The sequence below is a fragment of the Catharus ustulatus genome, chromosome 13, assembly GCF_009819885.2.
Source record: "Catharus ustulatus isolate bCatUst1 chromosome 13, bCatUst1.pri.v2, whole genome shotgun sequence".
NCBI classification, from domain to species: domain Eukaryota; kingdom Metazoa; phylum Chordata; class Aves; order Passeriformes; family Turdidae; genus Catharus; species Catharus ustulatus.
Window position 1 is genome coordinate 19,384,298 of NC_046233.1, and position 17,024 is coordinate 19,401,321.

A 17,024-nucleotide genomic window follows, 5' to 3' on the forward strand; every position below is an offset into this window, starting at 1 on the left:
TTAGAATGATCTTTAATGTTTAAAAAAAAGAAAAGTCCTTTTTAGTGCATTTTAAAAATACTATTCCAAGTAAAAATCTCACTATTCAGCTTGTTTTCTGCTCTGAGCAGTCATTTCCTACCCATTCAGACTCTACTTGCAGAGGTTCTTTGGAAAGTTGGTTGGGCAACAACAAAAGTTCTCTAAGTTTTCGAATTCTTTATCACAACTTCAACATGAATGAATCCCAGGCTGGTTCCATTTTTGCTCAATGTTTTCCACACAGATTCCTTCAGTGCAGAAGGGCAAGGCTTGACAGTGGCACACCAAAATGTGTAAAAAGCAGGAGAGAGCTCTCTCTTGCTGCCCCTTGCACAGACAACAGGAGGTGGATTTTTTAAACTCACCTCTCCATTGTAGCTGCCACTGTTTCTCTCAGTCCATAATAATATAAATAACATAATATAAATATAACAAAAAGAGCAAAACACAAAATCTTCATAGTCCCGTTCAGTGCCACACAATGGGGCAGATGCATCACCTGAGTTATGGTCACCTGAACAGGGGAAGGTGTGAGAAAAACCAGGAAAAACCCCAGCCACACTCACTGCCCGCTGAAGGGATGAGCAGGAAGCAGCAAGTCACTGAAAAGTTCTGTGGTTTTGGATGCTCCACTTCAGGATTCCATTGCTTTGCTAAGTTACACAGCATGTGCCTATTTGCAGCCCAGTTTTATTCAGTTTATACACATTTCCTCATTGTCCTTTGGCTTGGTTTCTGCCCCCAGTGTCTGTTTATAAAACCCCTTTATTTTCCTGAACGAAGCAGATAGGTTCTTCCAAAGGCTGCACTGAGTTGTGATGAGATTCTTGGGTTTTCACTGCACAAATCTTTCCTATTAGATTTCAGTTAGTGAGTGAGCTCTGCCTTTATGACAGATTTATGTCATTAGCCCAAAATTTCTTATTTTATTATTTTTTAATTCCACTTATCAATTTCATTCTTTCTTTAGGATATTGTGGCCCCACAGTTTCCAGCTCTGTCCCATCTACAGGTTTTAGTAGCACACACCTACTTTTCTGTGCCAACTGAATTAATTTATAATCTACTTGAGTTCTGCATCTCGCTCATATCCTTCCCAGTATTTTTTGTTCAATAACTATTTTTTTCCTCAGCAGCCACCTCCTTACCCTCAATGTAGTATTAGTGCTTTACCTTCTCCTTGGCCCTTCCCAATTTTTAGAAAGACCTGGTACAGAATTCTGTATTTCATGAGTCAGCTGGTTTTCATTTCTGAGATGAAGAATGTTTCATTTTTCCCTGCATCTCTCTCATTTTTCGCTTTTATCCCACCTGCCATCTTGCCCTTGCTCCTGTGCTTATCATAATCTATAACACTTCAAACATTCATTTACTATTTACTCTCCTTTAAACTCTCTCAATGACCCCCCTCTCCTCAGCAATCACACTTTTTCTTAGTTCTCTTGTTACTTAAGCATTTTACTATTTATTCCTGTTCCTTTATGATCCCTAACTCAGCTCATATTTTGGCAACTCTCAATTGATCCCTCTCCTCCTTGACCTGAAAAACATGGCTTTCCCCTCAAATATTGAAATACCTATGAAAAACTCCTGTCCTTGAATTACAAAGAAAACCAAACGAGACCCAAAAACAACTCTACGTGCTCCAACTACAGTTCACAAAGTCTTCAACCTCAGCCAAATCAAAATCAATTTTTGCTAGGACTCTGTTTAGCATCTCTTTTGCCCAAGGGCTATTTCCCTGCCAAGTTGCTGCTTTTGCTCCCACCCATTTCAACATTCTTCAGACTGTTCAAAATTCAAGTGTCTATGAATCCAATCTGCATTTATATAAAGGTAGAAAAAGAAGTAATGCCGTGATCAAATTCTAATGCAACTTATTTGAAGAAAAAACAGCTTTTCCTGCCAGTTCTACCCCTAAAACTCTAAGGAGACAGTTTCAGGTAAGCATGGAAAAGAAGGAAGTGCCAGAGGTTCATCTAGAGACATATTCTAGATAAGTGGTGGGGTTTGTGCTCTGGCTGTAATTAGCCAATATTCCTAAAGGTCATTATGCAGAAAAATCCTCACTTGTTCTACCCAGAGCTGAGAAATCCCTGGAGTGGATTTGCAGCATTCATGTGGCTTGGAGACTTCCCCAGGTGAAGCTGTATTTTTGGGGGCAGTTATATAAACAGCAAACCCCTTTGCACAGGACAGCTCCTTTAGGCAGCCCTACAGAACGTTCCTGTCCACACCAGCAACCCCTTCTCCTTGGGAATTTGGGTGGGATGTGAAAATTGTGTTCCTCAAAATGAAAACCAAAGGGGCTCCTCCTGCCATCAGCCACCACATCTCATTCAGGTGATCCCAAATCATCCCAAGCACCTCCTGTAGCACTGATTCTGCCCTAAACCATCCCAGGCACCTCCTGTAGCACTGATTCTGCTCTTTAGCCCAGAGCATCCACACTAGGACCTGTGCAGGGCCATTTTCCATGATGAAACCCTGCATTTAACCCTTGATCCCTGCAGAGTTTGAAACCAGCATGTTTGCAGATCAGAGCTGCAGCACAGGAAAACATGTTTGTGCTACAGAAAGGTGGTAGGAGGGTGAACTTCTAGGCTGGGCAGCAAAGGAGAACAGAAAATCAGCAAGAGGGATGAATCCATCTGCAGGACAGGTCTGGTCCAGCACCTCTGCTCAGAGAGGAGCTCCCACAAAACTGCTCTGGCAGCACCTTGCAGAGGTGAGAAGTCTGCAGCTCATTTGCCAACAACTGGTGTTTTAGAAGGAGCCTGGATTTTATTAAAGGTCTTGGCTCAGGGCAGCAAACAAGGCTGGTTCAAAGCCTGCCTTTAATATCGAGTATCAAGGTTTCTGACTGTCTGAAAGAAAGACTCTTGAAAAGGGCTGGATTACTATTGAAAAACCATGAGTAAGATTTCTCAATTAGGAATGTAATGCTAATTAGACTTTTTGGGTCAGCCTGGGTGGGTTGGCTAATTAGCCAAAGTAATATACCCATGTGGTTGGCCTGGAGTGTGGGTGAGGTTCCTGGAAGCACCAGGTGATATCTGGTGAAAAAAAAAAAAAATTAAAAAAAAGGATGTGTGGGTGGTAAATCAGGACAGCTGCAGTCAGTGACTGGAGAGAGGGAAATACACCTTCAAGAGAAAATGCACAAGGAGAGCTGAGGGAAGGATTAGGGAGCTCCTACAATGTTTATTGAAAGCTTCATTTAGGATAAAATCATTTTTTGGTGAGATGAGAGATATGCAGATTGTGTAAGGGCTGGTGTTGTCATGTCAAGTCAGTGCAGTTGTGTGATAAAAGCTGAGACATTGCAGTGCAAGAACCAGTGGCAGATTTGCTCCAGCTTCGGGGCACAGGGCACACAGAGGCCCTGCAGATGTTATTCTAACATTAAAGTGGATGTGAATTTAAACTGCTAGCCTGTGTTTCTAAATAAAACATGAGTTTTACCTACATAGTCTTTTGTTTCAGTGGAAAAAGGATAACACTCATATCCTCCCTGGCCACCCTGTGCCACTGCAGAGAGCCCCAGGTCAGGCTGTGGCCTTTGGGAAGGATAGAGAGCTCAGTACATGCTAATCATGATAATGACAATTCTAAAATACAGTGTGTGCTTTCTAATAAAGTCATGTGGTCTGTTTGGGCCTCCAGAAAGAAGCTCTTGGACTTCTGGAAGCCTCAGTCTTGGTGGTTTCTCTCCCAGAGCCCTGTGCACATCCCACTGTCCCAGGAGCATCCCAGGAGCATCCCAGCTCTGGGACAGGGCAGGAGCTGCTCCTCTAGGGCTGCTGTCCAATTTTCCCCTCTGGGCTAATTGCCCTAGTCTGCAGGGAGCTCCTGATGCAAATGCAGATGTTGCAGAGAGCAGGATATCCACAGAGGGTACCACAAACACTCCGGGTGCTGCACCTGCCCAGGGGAGCCCAGCAGCTCCTGCATGAGGCTCTGAAAATCAGAACAAGAAAGGAAACAAAAATAGAGGCTCCAACCCACACTAAGGCACTGTGACATTTTCTGGTGGCTTTGTCTTTCCTTACAAATTTTTCTTCTTTTCTACATATCCTCACCCCTTTAGTGATGCTCACCAGGAACTGTGTAACTGGGTAAGGTAAATCAAGGAGCAGAGTTTGTGTGGATCAGTTTTGCTCCTCATTTGGTCTCCTGCAGGTTGGTAATGCTGAATAACGAGAGTTTTAGAGCAGCCCTGTGTCCTTTTATTTATGCAGCTAAAGCAGACACAGCTTGCAGCAGCTGCATGCACTGCAGGGTTGTTGTACCATTTGGAACTCAACAGCTGCATTGCTGGGCAGGAATTCAGAGCACTAGGAGCAAGATTTATTCTGTAAATAAAGCACTAGGAGTGAGATCAAATACAAATCTATCAGAAAAAAAACCCAGTAAACTCCGCAAGGAACATGTTTAATTGATTTTGCATTTGCTCTTTAATAAATTCTGTGTTTTTTTCCTCTTGACAGATGGCAATTTGATTTCTGGATCCTTAAAAAAAAAGCCTAACTTATTGCGTCCAATGATTTAACATCTTTCACATTTCAAAATATTAGAGATGGGCCTAAGACAAAGTTTGGATTCAAATACTCCTGTTCCCAGAGGGTGCTCTGCTCCAAGGTTTTGGTTCAGGCCCATCTTTCTCCTTTCACAAGTATCCATGTGAAAAGGATGCTGCCAAATAAACCTCCTGTTTTGAAAAGTGAAGTATTACATGTGTTTCTAATAACATGTCAGATGGAGAAGCATGAAGTCATTTCAATTACTTTTATTATTTGTCTGTGGTTTTTGCTTTCTTCTTTCATTTTGCTTAGCAAAACAGTGAAGCTGGAGCAGCCCACCTCCCTTCCCACTTACAGCCAGCAAATCAAAGCGAAACTATCACTGGCAAAACTCCTGCTGTGCAAATGCTTCTGGATACAAGTGAACATAGTTTAAAATAAATTATTTCTTAAATTACACAAAGGTATCTGTTGAAATCCGTTTCCTATTCAGTCTGTCCTAAAACTAAAACTAAAAAAAAAAAACAAAAAAACAAGGAGAGAGAGAGAAGCAGAAGCATTGAGGTACAAAGAAATGGTTCCTGGTGCTGGGAACTGAGGATAAAGTCCTTCCCCAAATGGAGGTAAGGCTGGGAAGGCACTCCCTGCATCCTGATCACATGCTGCATAGGGAAAACAGTTTTTATAAGAGCTCAGCCTTGGACTAGCCCAGGATTCATATATCATGTCAGGCAGCAACTAAATTAAAAAATGGTATCTGGAATAAATTTAAAGTATATGTTCAGCCCCACCAGTAAAGAGTTTTCTAATGAAAATAAAGACAAATTAGTGGAAAATTGGAACCGAGCTACTCTAATTTTATTTTTTTTTTCTCTTCTGTTTTCAAATGTATTTTCCAGAGTGGATCACTAAAGGAGCCAGAGCCAAACAAAATCCCACCTCAGCGACCACCACCTCAAGGTTGTTTACAGTACATTCTCGACTGTAATGGCGTTGCAGTAGGACCAAAACAAGTCCAGGCTACTTAGATAATTGAGACCAAAAGCAAGGGTTAAAGCAAAGATGAAAAGTGAAAAAAAAACAAAAACACAAAAAAACAAACAACCAAATTGAAAGCAAAGAAACAAACAATCTTAATGCAAGCATCCCAGTTTTGTTGAATTTGCCATTGTTTCAGTGCTGACCTGGACTGTGTTTTTTCTATGCAGTGTCAACTCTCCCGTCTGGTTGTTTCCTTGTTCCTGTCTGTGCGTGTAATGCTTTCCAACCTTCCTCTGTAAAACTTGTGATTGCAGGGCTGCTGTCAACAGTGTACAAAGAATGTGCCTCTCTAGAGCCCAGTGCCACTGTACATCCTGGATGGTTAGACAGTATTTTTGGAGTATTTGATATCGTTCAGTACACCCCCCCTGAGGTGCAAGCCCCCGTCCCTTTGCTTACTCTGTGAGTGTGTGCACACTGTATACTCATAGCCTTTATTTTTCTGTGCGTGTGCATGACCAATAGGTAGGTGATCCAGATATATTTTTAAAAGTCTAGATTAGAATTTGCTAGTGAGGCTTTTTATTTATAATTTTATAAAGTTTATTAACCTTTTGAGTTTTACTTATACACGAGTGGAAGTCTGCTATTTTGGTGACTCCATAAAATACAGTTCTTCCCAAGGAATATTTAAAATATCTTCTATTTTACATACTGGTATTCATATTTTTAGTAATTCTGCATTAAATTATTAGCTACAAAGCTATGTAAATGGGCCACCTATGTGCAATATCTCAGTGAAAATGTGAGTATTATTTAATGTATCCTATTTCAATTAAGTAGTACCTTTTGTTGTCATTCTGAATTAGTAATCTATGGAGATTTTTAATGAAAACTAATGCAAATACTTTAAAAAAATCTTATGCTTACCTAAGATTTAAATCCCAGGTAATTTGGTGAGAAGTACCTCAAGGACTGTTAAACTTCCTGTAAGAGCTCATTTCATTGCAAATACTGAGAAGTGAGGGGATAGCAGACCAAGGTACCTTTAACCAGCTGAGGATCCTGGGTTAGAAAATGCAAGACAAAAAATGTCAGTGGTTTTCTTTACCAACTCAGGTCTCCTATTTTACACCTACAAGTATCCAGAGAGCTGTAAAGAAAATCCAGTCCTGACGTTATCCACATAAATAGGGTTTCTAAGAACTGCTTGACATCAAACATGCAAAAGGACTTGAGGTGCCTGACAACAGCTAGATTTTCTGTAGGGAAACTCTTTGTGATTTTACATAAGCGATTTCTAATGCAATGCTATGGGAGCTCCACAGGCAGGCAGTTAATCTGTTGGGAGAAATCTAGCCTAGAATCACAAGCTGCACACTGCTGGCATACCAGAAAGCTGAGTTGCAAGTGAGCCACAAAACTATAATTTTCATCTTGAATATGTACAAAGATGAGTAGTGGCCATTAGTTTAGTGCAAACAATTATGTTTAAAGGGAAAATAGCCCGATGTTCTACGTCTGTTTTCCCTACAAACACTGGAAAAAGTTATCAGTAAGTCTCATCATTCTTAGTGTTTCTTTTATTTGTACGAGCTGGCTGGTGAGATGAGAATTAAGGTATGCATTATTAGCTATTTAAATGTTTGTGGTAAGTGCTACTGTTTACTACCTATCAGTAAATGACATGAATATTTTGCTTTAGTGATCGGCATTTGTCTGGGTCAGTGATCATTCCAACGATGGCATTGGCTATTTTGTTCTATATCAAGGAAATTCCACCTAGAAATCAGGTTCACAAATCCTTTCCTCCAGACACCCTAAAAGAGAACAAACCACACTGCCCTGGGGTGGAGAACTGAATCTGATGACTGATTTTTCTTTCAAGCAGTTGGTATTTTTTGCATGGAGTAGTGCCAGTATTCACAAGTGCTTTTCACACGACATTTGTGCATTGTGTGTGTGCGGAAGACCTGAGTGTCTCAGACAGGATTCCAGCCTGTTCCCTGGGAAGGATTCGCAGGGGCACACACAATTCCTACATCCCACAGCCAAGAAACAAGCCAAGATGTCTCTCTGCATGTCAGCATGCTTAGGTGCAATATTGTGGGTAACAGGGAACAGATGTTTTACAGTGTAGGCTTAATGTTCAGTTTTGTTGAGTTATTTTTGGTAAAAGTTTCTTTCATGATTGTTGCCTTTTGTACAACCCAGCTGCAAGAAAGTGAGCAAACGCTGGAAATGTGACAGCAGTATATCTTTTATGTGAAATCTCTTGTACAGCTTAATGTGCAATAAAAGAAAGTTATATCTGTCTTCAGTGTAAAGTTTCTGGCATTCAAGCCTGTACGTACAAGTGGGGGAAAGAAACCTTTCTGGTTTTCAATATTGAGTGAAAGGAGACTAATAAGAAAAGGTTCCTTGTTAAGATGTTGCAAGACCATGTTATCACCTTCAAATATTTCCTACAAAAGTGGTTCAAATTAATAAACAATGAAGGCACATTCCTTAACATTCAGTACGTGCTATTTATCTTTCTGCACCACAACACACTGCTACAACTGTGTTAAAACTCACTGAAGGCATTAGCACGTGCTGTCCTCACACACACACACTGGAATTCATGTAACAAGGGGAAAGTTAACTATAAAAGCAGATAAAACCAAAAAGTAGCCTATTGCAATAGTACATCTAAATGTGAAGGTTTACTTTTAGACACCTGAGCAGATTAAGTGTTTTACTTGCACTAAATATCTATGCAAGACTAAAAATTCTGAGATATCCAGAAGGTCTAGCTCAGTTGTGTTCTGTGATATCTACAGCAGCTCTTATCCTGAGTGAAGCATTATACAAACAAATACTCAGAATGGCATCCCATCCTTTCTCCCCTAAAGTCAGATGTCCTGAGTGCATTTTCGTATGCAAGGGTTAAAATTCAGCTGTAACAACCATCAGTCCAGAAGAGCCCAGTCAGGCCTGGGAGCTGAGGTAGAAGCAGCAAGCCCTGATGTCTGACACAACATTATTTCAGTCAGAAAGCAGAAAAAAACCCCACTGGATGATGCTGTAGCATCTTCCAGCCGTGGATTTCACAGCCTGAGTCTCTCCTGCACGTTGTAGTTCCTTACTTCATGCAGTAGCTTGCCAGTAAAGTGCCTTCCTGGTAAAGAGTTAGCAGTGACTTTGTGTTTCTTGTAATGTTCTTGACATATCTCACTAAGGGGTTCAGTAAGTTATGAAAATACTTCCAACTAGGCAGAAAATTTCAGCATGAGATTGTTTTACTGTTGTAAGAGTGAATCTAAGAGGAATATTACAGGAATGGTTTTAAGACTTTGGAGGAAGAAAACTGCAATAACTACACAGAAAATGGTGAATGTCTTGCTGAATTAGATATTACTGCTGTGTTCAGTTACCTCACAGCCTCTCCTATTGACTTGGGCCAAAACTGTTCTGGTGTAACTCCGTTGATTTGGTTTGAAGTCGGTGCCTGGGATAAATTGGGTGCTATTTAGCAATTTTAAGGCTGATTCATGGGGGCTCCAAGCAACCTCCTAACGAGTGTGACCAGTGCTATTGCCTCCATGCGAGCACATGCGCATAGACTTTTGCCTCGAAAGTAGAGTTAATCACATTGGAGAGGTTGATTTTAAAGTGTTGGATATGCAGTCTAAATAAGGCCTCTTTGCAACGATAACATGATGAAGTTTTTCTTGTGCTGAACCTAGGGGGCCCAGTGCAACCCCAAGGAATGCAATCCCAAAGCCAGGAGCCATTGCAGCCCCAGCGCGTGTTCCCCGCGGGGCAGGCAGCAAAGCCCACAGCCTCGCAGCCCCAGCGCCCGCCCGGACCCACCACCCAGCAGCCACGGCCCCAGGCCCAAGGTCCTCCCAGCTCCAGGTTATCAAAGGAAGCAGAGCCACAGCCACAGCCCCAGCCAGAGCCACAGCCTGCGCCCCAGCAGAAGCCTCAGTCGCATCCGCAGCTTAAGTAAGAGTCACTTTATCCCTTCTTCTTCTCTCCTCACACCACAGGTTTTGCATGACTGGGGTTTGGGGGTGGTCTGGCAGTCAGGGGGGAGATGAACATGTTGTTCCCAAGTTAAAAATGAGGTTAAATAGTTCAAAAAGCTCAGTGCCTGGTAGTGAAGTGAGCCGCTAGCATTAGTTCTATCCTAAGCGCCGCACAAAACTTCATCTGTCCCTTGCGCAATTTCTGCCCCAGCCAGGTCTGAAAAAGCATCATCTTTCTTCTCTTTGTTTCCTCCTTTTGGTGCCACTGACTCACGGGCTGGGTGTGCTGTCAGCCTGCTCTCCAAGAGGAAGTCTTATCTCGTTCAACTTTTAACCTTGCAGTCACTGAGACAACAGATTCCGTTTCCAAAGGCACAATCCAGGCTGGATAATGTTGGACAGTGGCTGCCAGATTGGTTCTTTGTGCTGCCTTTGGTTGTGCACTGGCACTGCCTGAGCGCTCAAGCCCTGCCCCAAGAAGGCTGCACAAAACTAAACTAAACTAAAAAAAAAAAAAAAAAAAAGCAGTTGTCCCACTTCTGGAAGATTCCTTACTGGCTTACCTGCACCCAGTAAGGAACATGGAAAAATCCCCCTCAGAGTTCAAACCCAGCCAACAGAAACCTCAGGGAAGGATCAGCAGAGGTTTGCAGTTTTCCAGCACAGCAGCCCTGATACAACCATTGCCAGGAGAATCTCAGACACATCTCCTTAGTCTGGTATGTACAAAGACCTGCACGCAGTCTTTGTTTCCTCCAAGGAACACAGATCCCCTTCTTCCACCCACTCCTGTGCTAGCACCGGTGGGAAACAACCCTGGGTCCTCCCCTGAGCCCAGCTCGGTGCCAAAGATACGCTGGATGACAATACTGTGCAAAGAGGACAGTATTTCCCTTGCCTCCCTGGGACAATGCATTTCTGTATTCCGTTTTATAATCATAAACCTCAAATTGATTCATCCATCATTTAAGATGATAGAGAATAGAGAGGTGGATTTTTTAAAGCAAGATGGAAATCAGTTTATGGTTTGAAACTCAACTTCTGATGCTGAAGAAAAGCAGCTATGAACAGTTAGAGGAGAACTCTGCCACATGCTGCTTCCCAGCTTTCTCCTTTAAGCTTTTTGTTCACATCTAGATTCATTTTTCTCTTCTTCAAATGGAAGAGTCTCTCTTTAAAATAAAATAACAAAGGAGAAATGAAAGTTTTTGAGATGCAAGCCATAATAAGAGCAGCTTTCTAACTTTCAGAAGCAGTTTTAGGTGCACACCAAGGCTCAGATCTCCTGCCTGTAAGATTAACTCTATTTGCATGTGTATGCTTTGTATTCACCCACATGCTGTTGCCTAACCTGTATGTACATGTTATTAATCTGTGAATAAATATTTAATTAGGCTACTTATTGTGTTACTAATCAAGTCAAGTGCTGCTTCCCACCCTCCCTCTTTCAGTGAGTACAAACAAACATTTATCAGTCTATTCTCATTAGCACAACTATAATTTATGAAAAACCTAAAACGCCTGCAGCACTGTTTGCTGTACATTATTAGTTTAGAAGGAGAGGAGCTGCAAACCATGAGGAGTCTGAGACAATCTGAATAAGGAAAGTGCTTCAGTTTTACTAGAGCCAAAACTGAAATCTATTGTGCTGAGATAAAAATGAAATCAGGTAACTCATTTTACTGATGTAGGGATGTCTTTGTAAAAAGCTGGTAACTCATTAATGTGTTCTATTTCAATTCAGGCCTATTTTTTAAGATGTTATTTTATCTGACAAGTCATGAGTTAAAGTTCTAAACTTTAGCTGTTTTCCTTCTTGCTTTCCTTGTAATGTTTTTCATGCTCATGGGAACATAAGGAGTGACATGATAGCACTAGGAATGGAGTAGCATTGCCAGGCACTGCCTATAGAAAAGAAAAAATATATCTGATCTGAGGTATTTTTTCAAATATATAAAATGTCTTTAAGCCTCATTAGAGATCTCATGTTCCATACATCTAGACAAAGGGAGAGCACATTACAATTTAGGATTCAAACTCTTGGAAAATACCTGTTGTACTCTCAGCCTTGCAAAAACACAATTATTAATCATCCTTGTTGGGTTGTGATTTGGATTTACTAGCCAGGCCCACATTTTCCTCAAAGTTCTAATTGACATAATCCAATTCAGACCTGTGGAAATAAAACAAAACACTGGTGTGTTCCTTGAAAGAAACCTTTTCCTCAAGTCTTGCTCTCAAGTCAGGGGTACGTGATTGGCGGCACATGGCTATTGCTGGTTTTTGTTCAGTCTCAGGGACAATCTCCCCTCTTCTCAGCACTGACCCAAGTGCTCCCAAGGGTGGGACAGTGTGACCATGCAGAACTCGTTGTGTTTGTGTCTTGCAGCAAGTCGCAGTCCTTGACCAACGCCTTCAGCTTCACAGAGTCCTCCTTCTTCAGGTCGTCCGTGAACGAAGACGAAGCCAAGGCCGAGACCATCCGGAACCTGAGGAAATCCTTTGCCAGTCTCTTTTCTGATTAGCCAGCTTCGTGCCCACCTGCTAGAGTCTGACACCGCCCTGAATGTCCGATAGGTTTTGTTCTCCCTGTGCCAGTACCCTTCTCTACTGTGCTCACTGTTGTACCAAGCAATATGTTAAACCTACAAAAACCAACAAAAATAAATAGCAGGAGGACTTTAGTGAGGGAGATCCCATCCAGGAACACCGAAAACATCTGCAAAGAAGGAAGGGTTCCATTGCTCCCACAGAATGTCTGGTTCTGAGGTCCTTATCCATTGTAATTTTGTGGCCTTACTGTGACTGAAGTATATAATCCTATTTGAGAGCCCTTTGTAGAATTGTGTTAATAAAGCATTGAGGAATAGGTGTCTCCTCACTTTGCCCATTTCCAGTGCATTGCAATGCATGTGCATTTTGTGTGTAAATGTTTTGTACTGCAGAAGTATAGTCTTGACTTGTTCTTGCCTCCCAGATTCAGGAGGCCATTCACACTGACATTCTTGTCAAGCCACGTAAATAATGTGAGAAATTGAAGCAGTTTCTTCCTCCTTATCCAATCCTTCCATCAGCTGGTTGTGGACTTCTGATGTATTGCTGGGAGTTATCAGTACACTAAATGTCATAAATAGAGTGTATATGTACTACTGTATCTCCATATGTCTATTTAAAGAATTTATTTACAAACTGTAACCATAACTGGGTTTAGTTGCAAAGAATATGCATGATGTTACCCTTATTTTTGTGAACACCTTCTAATAAATGTAAAGTCCCATGCCTGATTTAAAAAGATGTCTTCTACAAAGCTTGTTTCAACATCAATATATATTGTCTATTTTGACTGATATCAAGAGATTAGCTTTATGATTATAAAATATTTGGACACAAACTACAGCTGTAAGAAAATAAACTATCACAATGAATTCCTTTGTTGAATCAGCATTATAAAAAAACCCTTCCTATAAATTGCAGGAATCACATTTACATTTTCTACTGAGTTGTGTGTTTTAAAAATATTTCTTTGACTTGTGCAAACAGAATTGATCCCAGACTGTGACACAGTAGCAGTAGATTTTAACAAAAGTTATCTGAATCAAAATGAAGCTTGTTAGTAATCTCTAGACTACCCATTTCCAAACGATTTTCACGTCATTCTGAACTTCTTATCGTGAATTGCATGCAAGCCTTGCCAGGAAGCAGAGCTAACAGAGGAAACAAGAAAAAAATAACTTATATTTACTAATATTAACATGGCTGAGGGAGAGAAAGAGCAACACCGTGGTCACTTAAAAACCCACTTGGACTTGTAGTGAGTTTGTAGAGACACTTCTGCTGGCCTCAGAAACTTTAGCTCTTGGAGCTGTGGTAGCTTCTGGAGCCTGGGTAAAGCACAAGCACCTCTGATGACACAAATCCTTTCAGCAGCCCTGGATTCCTCGGGGTGCAGAGCCCAGGAGTTGGCAGGGAGGTGTGGAAACTTTAATGTGAGAGGTGTCAGAGCTGAGCTCAGGAGCTCACACCTGGTGGCTCAGGCAATGATCCCAGAAAACATTTTCCTGGAAAGTGGGCAGCTCCAGGTCCCCCAGGAAGCACAGCTGGCCCTGGTGGCACCAACCACCACGACTGGCCTGGGAAGAGAGCTGGACATCCCTGCCTTAGGTTAAGGCCAGAATCAGTTTCTGGGCGAGTTTGCACTGCAACGTTGAGTCAGTGCCCTCTGTGAGATGGAATCTCAGCCCCTCATCTCTGGAACAGCCCTTGGAGAAACTCTCTGACTGGCAATTCTCTTTTCTTTCAGCAGGAGTGCACTGTGGACAGAAGCCTGTAGCTTAGCTGATGAGTTCCACGGCCAAACAGAATGCTGTAACTCTCTTGGTTAGTTATTAGTTCATAAATATCAGCTAGACTTTGATTTTCTTAAGCTTCGTCCCCTTCCTGCCCCCCACTGGATTGAAACACCCTCCACGAGGCTGCAACAACAACCCTGAGCACTTGGAGAGCCTTTCATGTCTGAGAAGCACTTTACTTTTAGATTAGAAAGATTAATCAAAGTTGCTAACGCAAATTAATTACTGCTACAGAGAAAGCATGGTAATTATGCATAGTTTGGCACAGTTCATGATTAGTACATGCCTGGTTTCAGCAATATTTAGTACAATATGAATTACAGGTACTTCATTAGTCCAGGCCCCAGATTTCGACTCCAGGCAAAGTTTCTTGCTCATATAAAAATTCCCTCCCACCTCTTCCTGGGAGAAAACGGGTTTCACTACAGCCTTTGTTTTACCATCTGGAAGACAAAAAAGAAAGAATGGGGGGAAAAAAAAAAAAAGAAAAAAAAAAAAAAGGCAGGGGATGATGCAATCCAAGGTGCCTGGTGTTTCCTCCCACGCAGAGCGCAGAACGCGCTGCCTGCCCCGGTGCCAGCGTGCCCAGGGTGTCACACACAAGCTGCTGCACGCTCCTCTCCCCGGGCCCTGCTCGTGGCTAAGGCAGCTCAACCTGCCACACGCCCCCGGAACAGAACCAGGGGAGAAAGGAGTTTTTATGGAGGGCTGTTCAAGCTTGGATCGTCTGTTTTGTCTCAAAGGCGTTGGTGTGTGAGGTCTGAGCACCCAGTTATCCCATGGGATGCTGCAGAGGGAATTCCAGTGGGAATCTGGGTGTCCCTGGGGACTCATCTCTGTTCTTCACTTGCACCTTTCCATGCACAGACAGCTCATGGTGCCACAGGTTTCTCTGCACAGCACTCCATTTTCATTCCTCTTACACTTAAAAATCAGGGAAAAGCTGCAAGAAAGCTACAAGATAAATAAAGCTGCAATAAAAGCTATAAGAGCTACTAATCAAGTTTAGTCTTGAGACGGAGATGGAGCCGTTTTCTGACCATTAGGCCTGAAGCCAATTCAAAATGCTGAAGCAGATTTCAAGAGATTGTAATTATGGTCAAAGTGACTAATCCAGCTTTGAAACAACCACTAACTCTCCAGTAAAAATTAGTCAAAATAGTCCTGAGGTACTCTGTAAACACTGTGTGCACTTTGCATACTTCCTACCTCACAAAAACAAAGCCCCTGCTCAGAGCCAGCGCTGGCTCAAGGAGCGGATCACGAACAGGGAAGCTCCTGTTTACGAAATTGGGAAAGGCCCTGCAGTTGTCTGGGCACTGACAGGGCTCCTGCCACTCTTTGGCTGAATACCACAAACAAATTTCCTGTCCACCGGCAGCAGCTTCCAGCAGGGATGAGGAGGGCTGGGTGTGTCAGTAGGCAGGATCCTGAGCTGGGATCTGGGGCATCCTGGGCTGCATGGACAGGGGCATCCAAAAGGACACAGCTTGCCAATGCCTGGGACTGAGATTCCTTTTCTCTGGACATTCAGCTGTCTCATCCTTTGTGCACAGAATCCCAGAACATCCTGAGCTGGAAGGGACCCACAGGATCACCCAGTCCAACCCTTGTCCCTGCACAGACACCCCAACAATCCCACTCTGAGCATCCCTGGAGCACTGTCCAAACTCCTGGAGCTCTTCAGCCCTGGGGCCATGCCCATTCCCTGGGGAGCCTGGGCAGTGCTCAGCACCCTCTGGGGGAAGAATTCTTTCCTAAAATCCAACCCAAACCTCTCCAGCCATCCCCTGGATCCTGTCCCTGGTCACTATTCCAGCATGGACCCAGAAGCAATTTCATTGTGCTCTGCCTTTCTGCTCCCCTGGCAAAGCAAAGCTGTTCAGCAAGGCAGCACTCCAAACAAAGAGCCATTTGCAAATTTTGGTCCTTAGCAGAGGTGATTTTTCCATACCAAAAGTAACTGGAAGTGATTTGGGACTCAGAGCAATTTAAGAGAGATCATCTGAACTGTCACACGTGTAACCACAAATGGATTTAGGTTCTGAATGACAAAACTTGTCTCCAACAAGGAAATGCTTTTTCTTAGATGGGCACCCCTAAACAAGCAAAAATTTTTAAGATGTTTTTTTAATCTCCTATCAAAAGTTTAAAAATAAGTACCTAAAATTAGTGATTAGTTTTCCAAATGCATATTCAGTTATTCAAATTATCAGTCAAATTTGCAAAATTCCATCAGTTTCTCTAATTCCTTCTCTTTTTCTAGGAAGAGCATTCCACCTTGAGATGACACTTCACATCAGCTTTCATGAAACAGTGATTTCCTCCTCCATAGCTAAATTACTCCAGCTCAAAAATTAACTCATGATTAAGAAAGATAATAAAATTAAACTTTCTTTAAAAAGGAGAAAGAATTCAAATAGTATTTTAAGTATCGAGTCAGTTCTTTAGATTTAAAATAAGCCAAGAACAACAGAAACAACATCTCTCATTTCACATTAAGAAGTTTTGGGAGTTTTTTAACCACAATTTACAACACAAAAAATTAGAAAGGGGGTCAATTTTTTAAAAAGTAAAATGAACAGAATTTGTATTTTTTACTGGTCCCGAAGTTTTAATTTATTTCGGTAGTGGCATTGCTCAGCACTTCCAAGGGTGATGTGGACTTTAAAGACTGATCCACATCACATTATCTGACACTTGAATTTCCCAGGACAAATTCTCCTTCAAGGTTTTATAACCTCTGAGGAATAACAATTTTTTTTTACCCGAAGACAGGATTTTGAGTTGTTATTATTGCCTTGCACTGGCCTGTCCTTCCCAGCACCATGAAGATAGTTACAATAAGGAGTGAAAAAATTAAAGCTGCTCATGTTCTTCTCTTGCTTTTTTCACTAGAAAAGAATTTTTGGTTAAAAAAATCGTGCAGATTTATATAGCACCTACACTGGCAGTAGGTGCTACCTATCTGTTGTCTCTCCAGATGAGAAAAATGGGAAGGGGAAGGGGAAGGGGAAGGGGAAGGGAGCATAGGAGCTGGTATTTAACGATTTTTTCTTTTGGGAGCTACCTCTCAGAAGTCTGTCACAAGTGCTTGAGTGACAGGCACTTTTCAGAGGTGATGTAGTGAAAGGACT

General features: G+C 42.1%; 1 protein-coding gene and 1 long non-coding RNA gene across 2 annotated transcripts in view; one reads left to right on the forward strand and one right to left on the reverse strand.

The window, feature by feature from the left end:
• The window catches only part of SYN2 (synapsin II), a 153,331-nt gene extending 140,368 nt beyond the window's left edge, over window positions 1-12,963 (forward strand). Inside the window, exons 11-13 of the mRNA XM_033071277.1 lie at window positions 5,444-5,504; window positions 9,254-9,515; window positions 11,928-12,963. Of these exons, the coding sequence (XP_032927168.1) occupies window positions 5,444-5,504; window positions 9,254-9,515; window positions 11,928-12,063 (459 nt within the window). The 3' untranslated portion in view covers window positions 12,064-12,963. The remainder of the gene's footprint in view (window positions 1-5,443; window positions 5,505-9,253; window positions 9,516-11,927) is intronic.
• On the reverse strand, window positions 1,459-5,437 carry LOC117002321. The gene is made up of 2 exons (XR_004419264.2): window positions 2,429-5,437; window positions 1,459-2,388 (listed from the first exon to the last, which is right to left on the reverse strand). It is a non-coding gene; the product is annotated as an uncharacterized LOC117002321 (long non-coding RNA).
• Window positions 12,964-17,024: the final 4,061 nt, after the last annotated feature.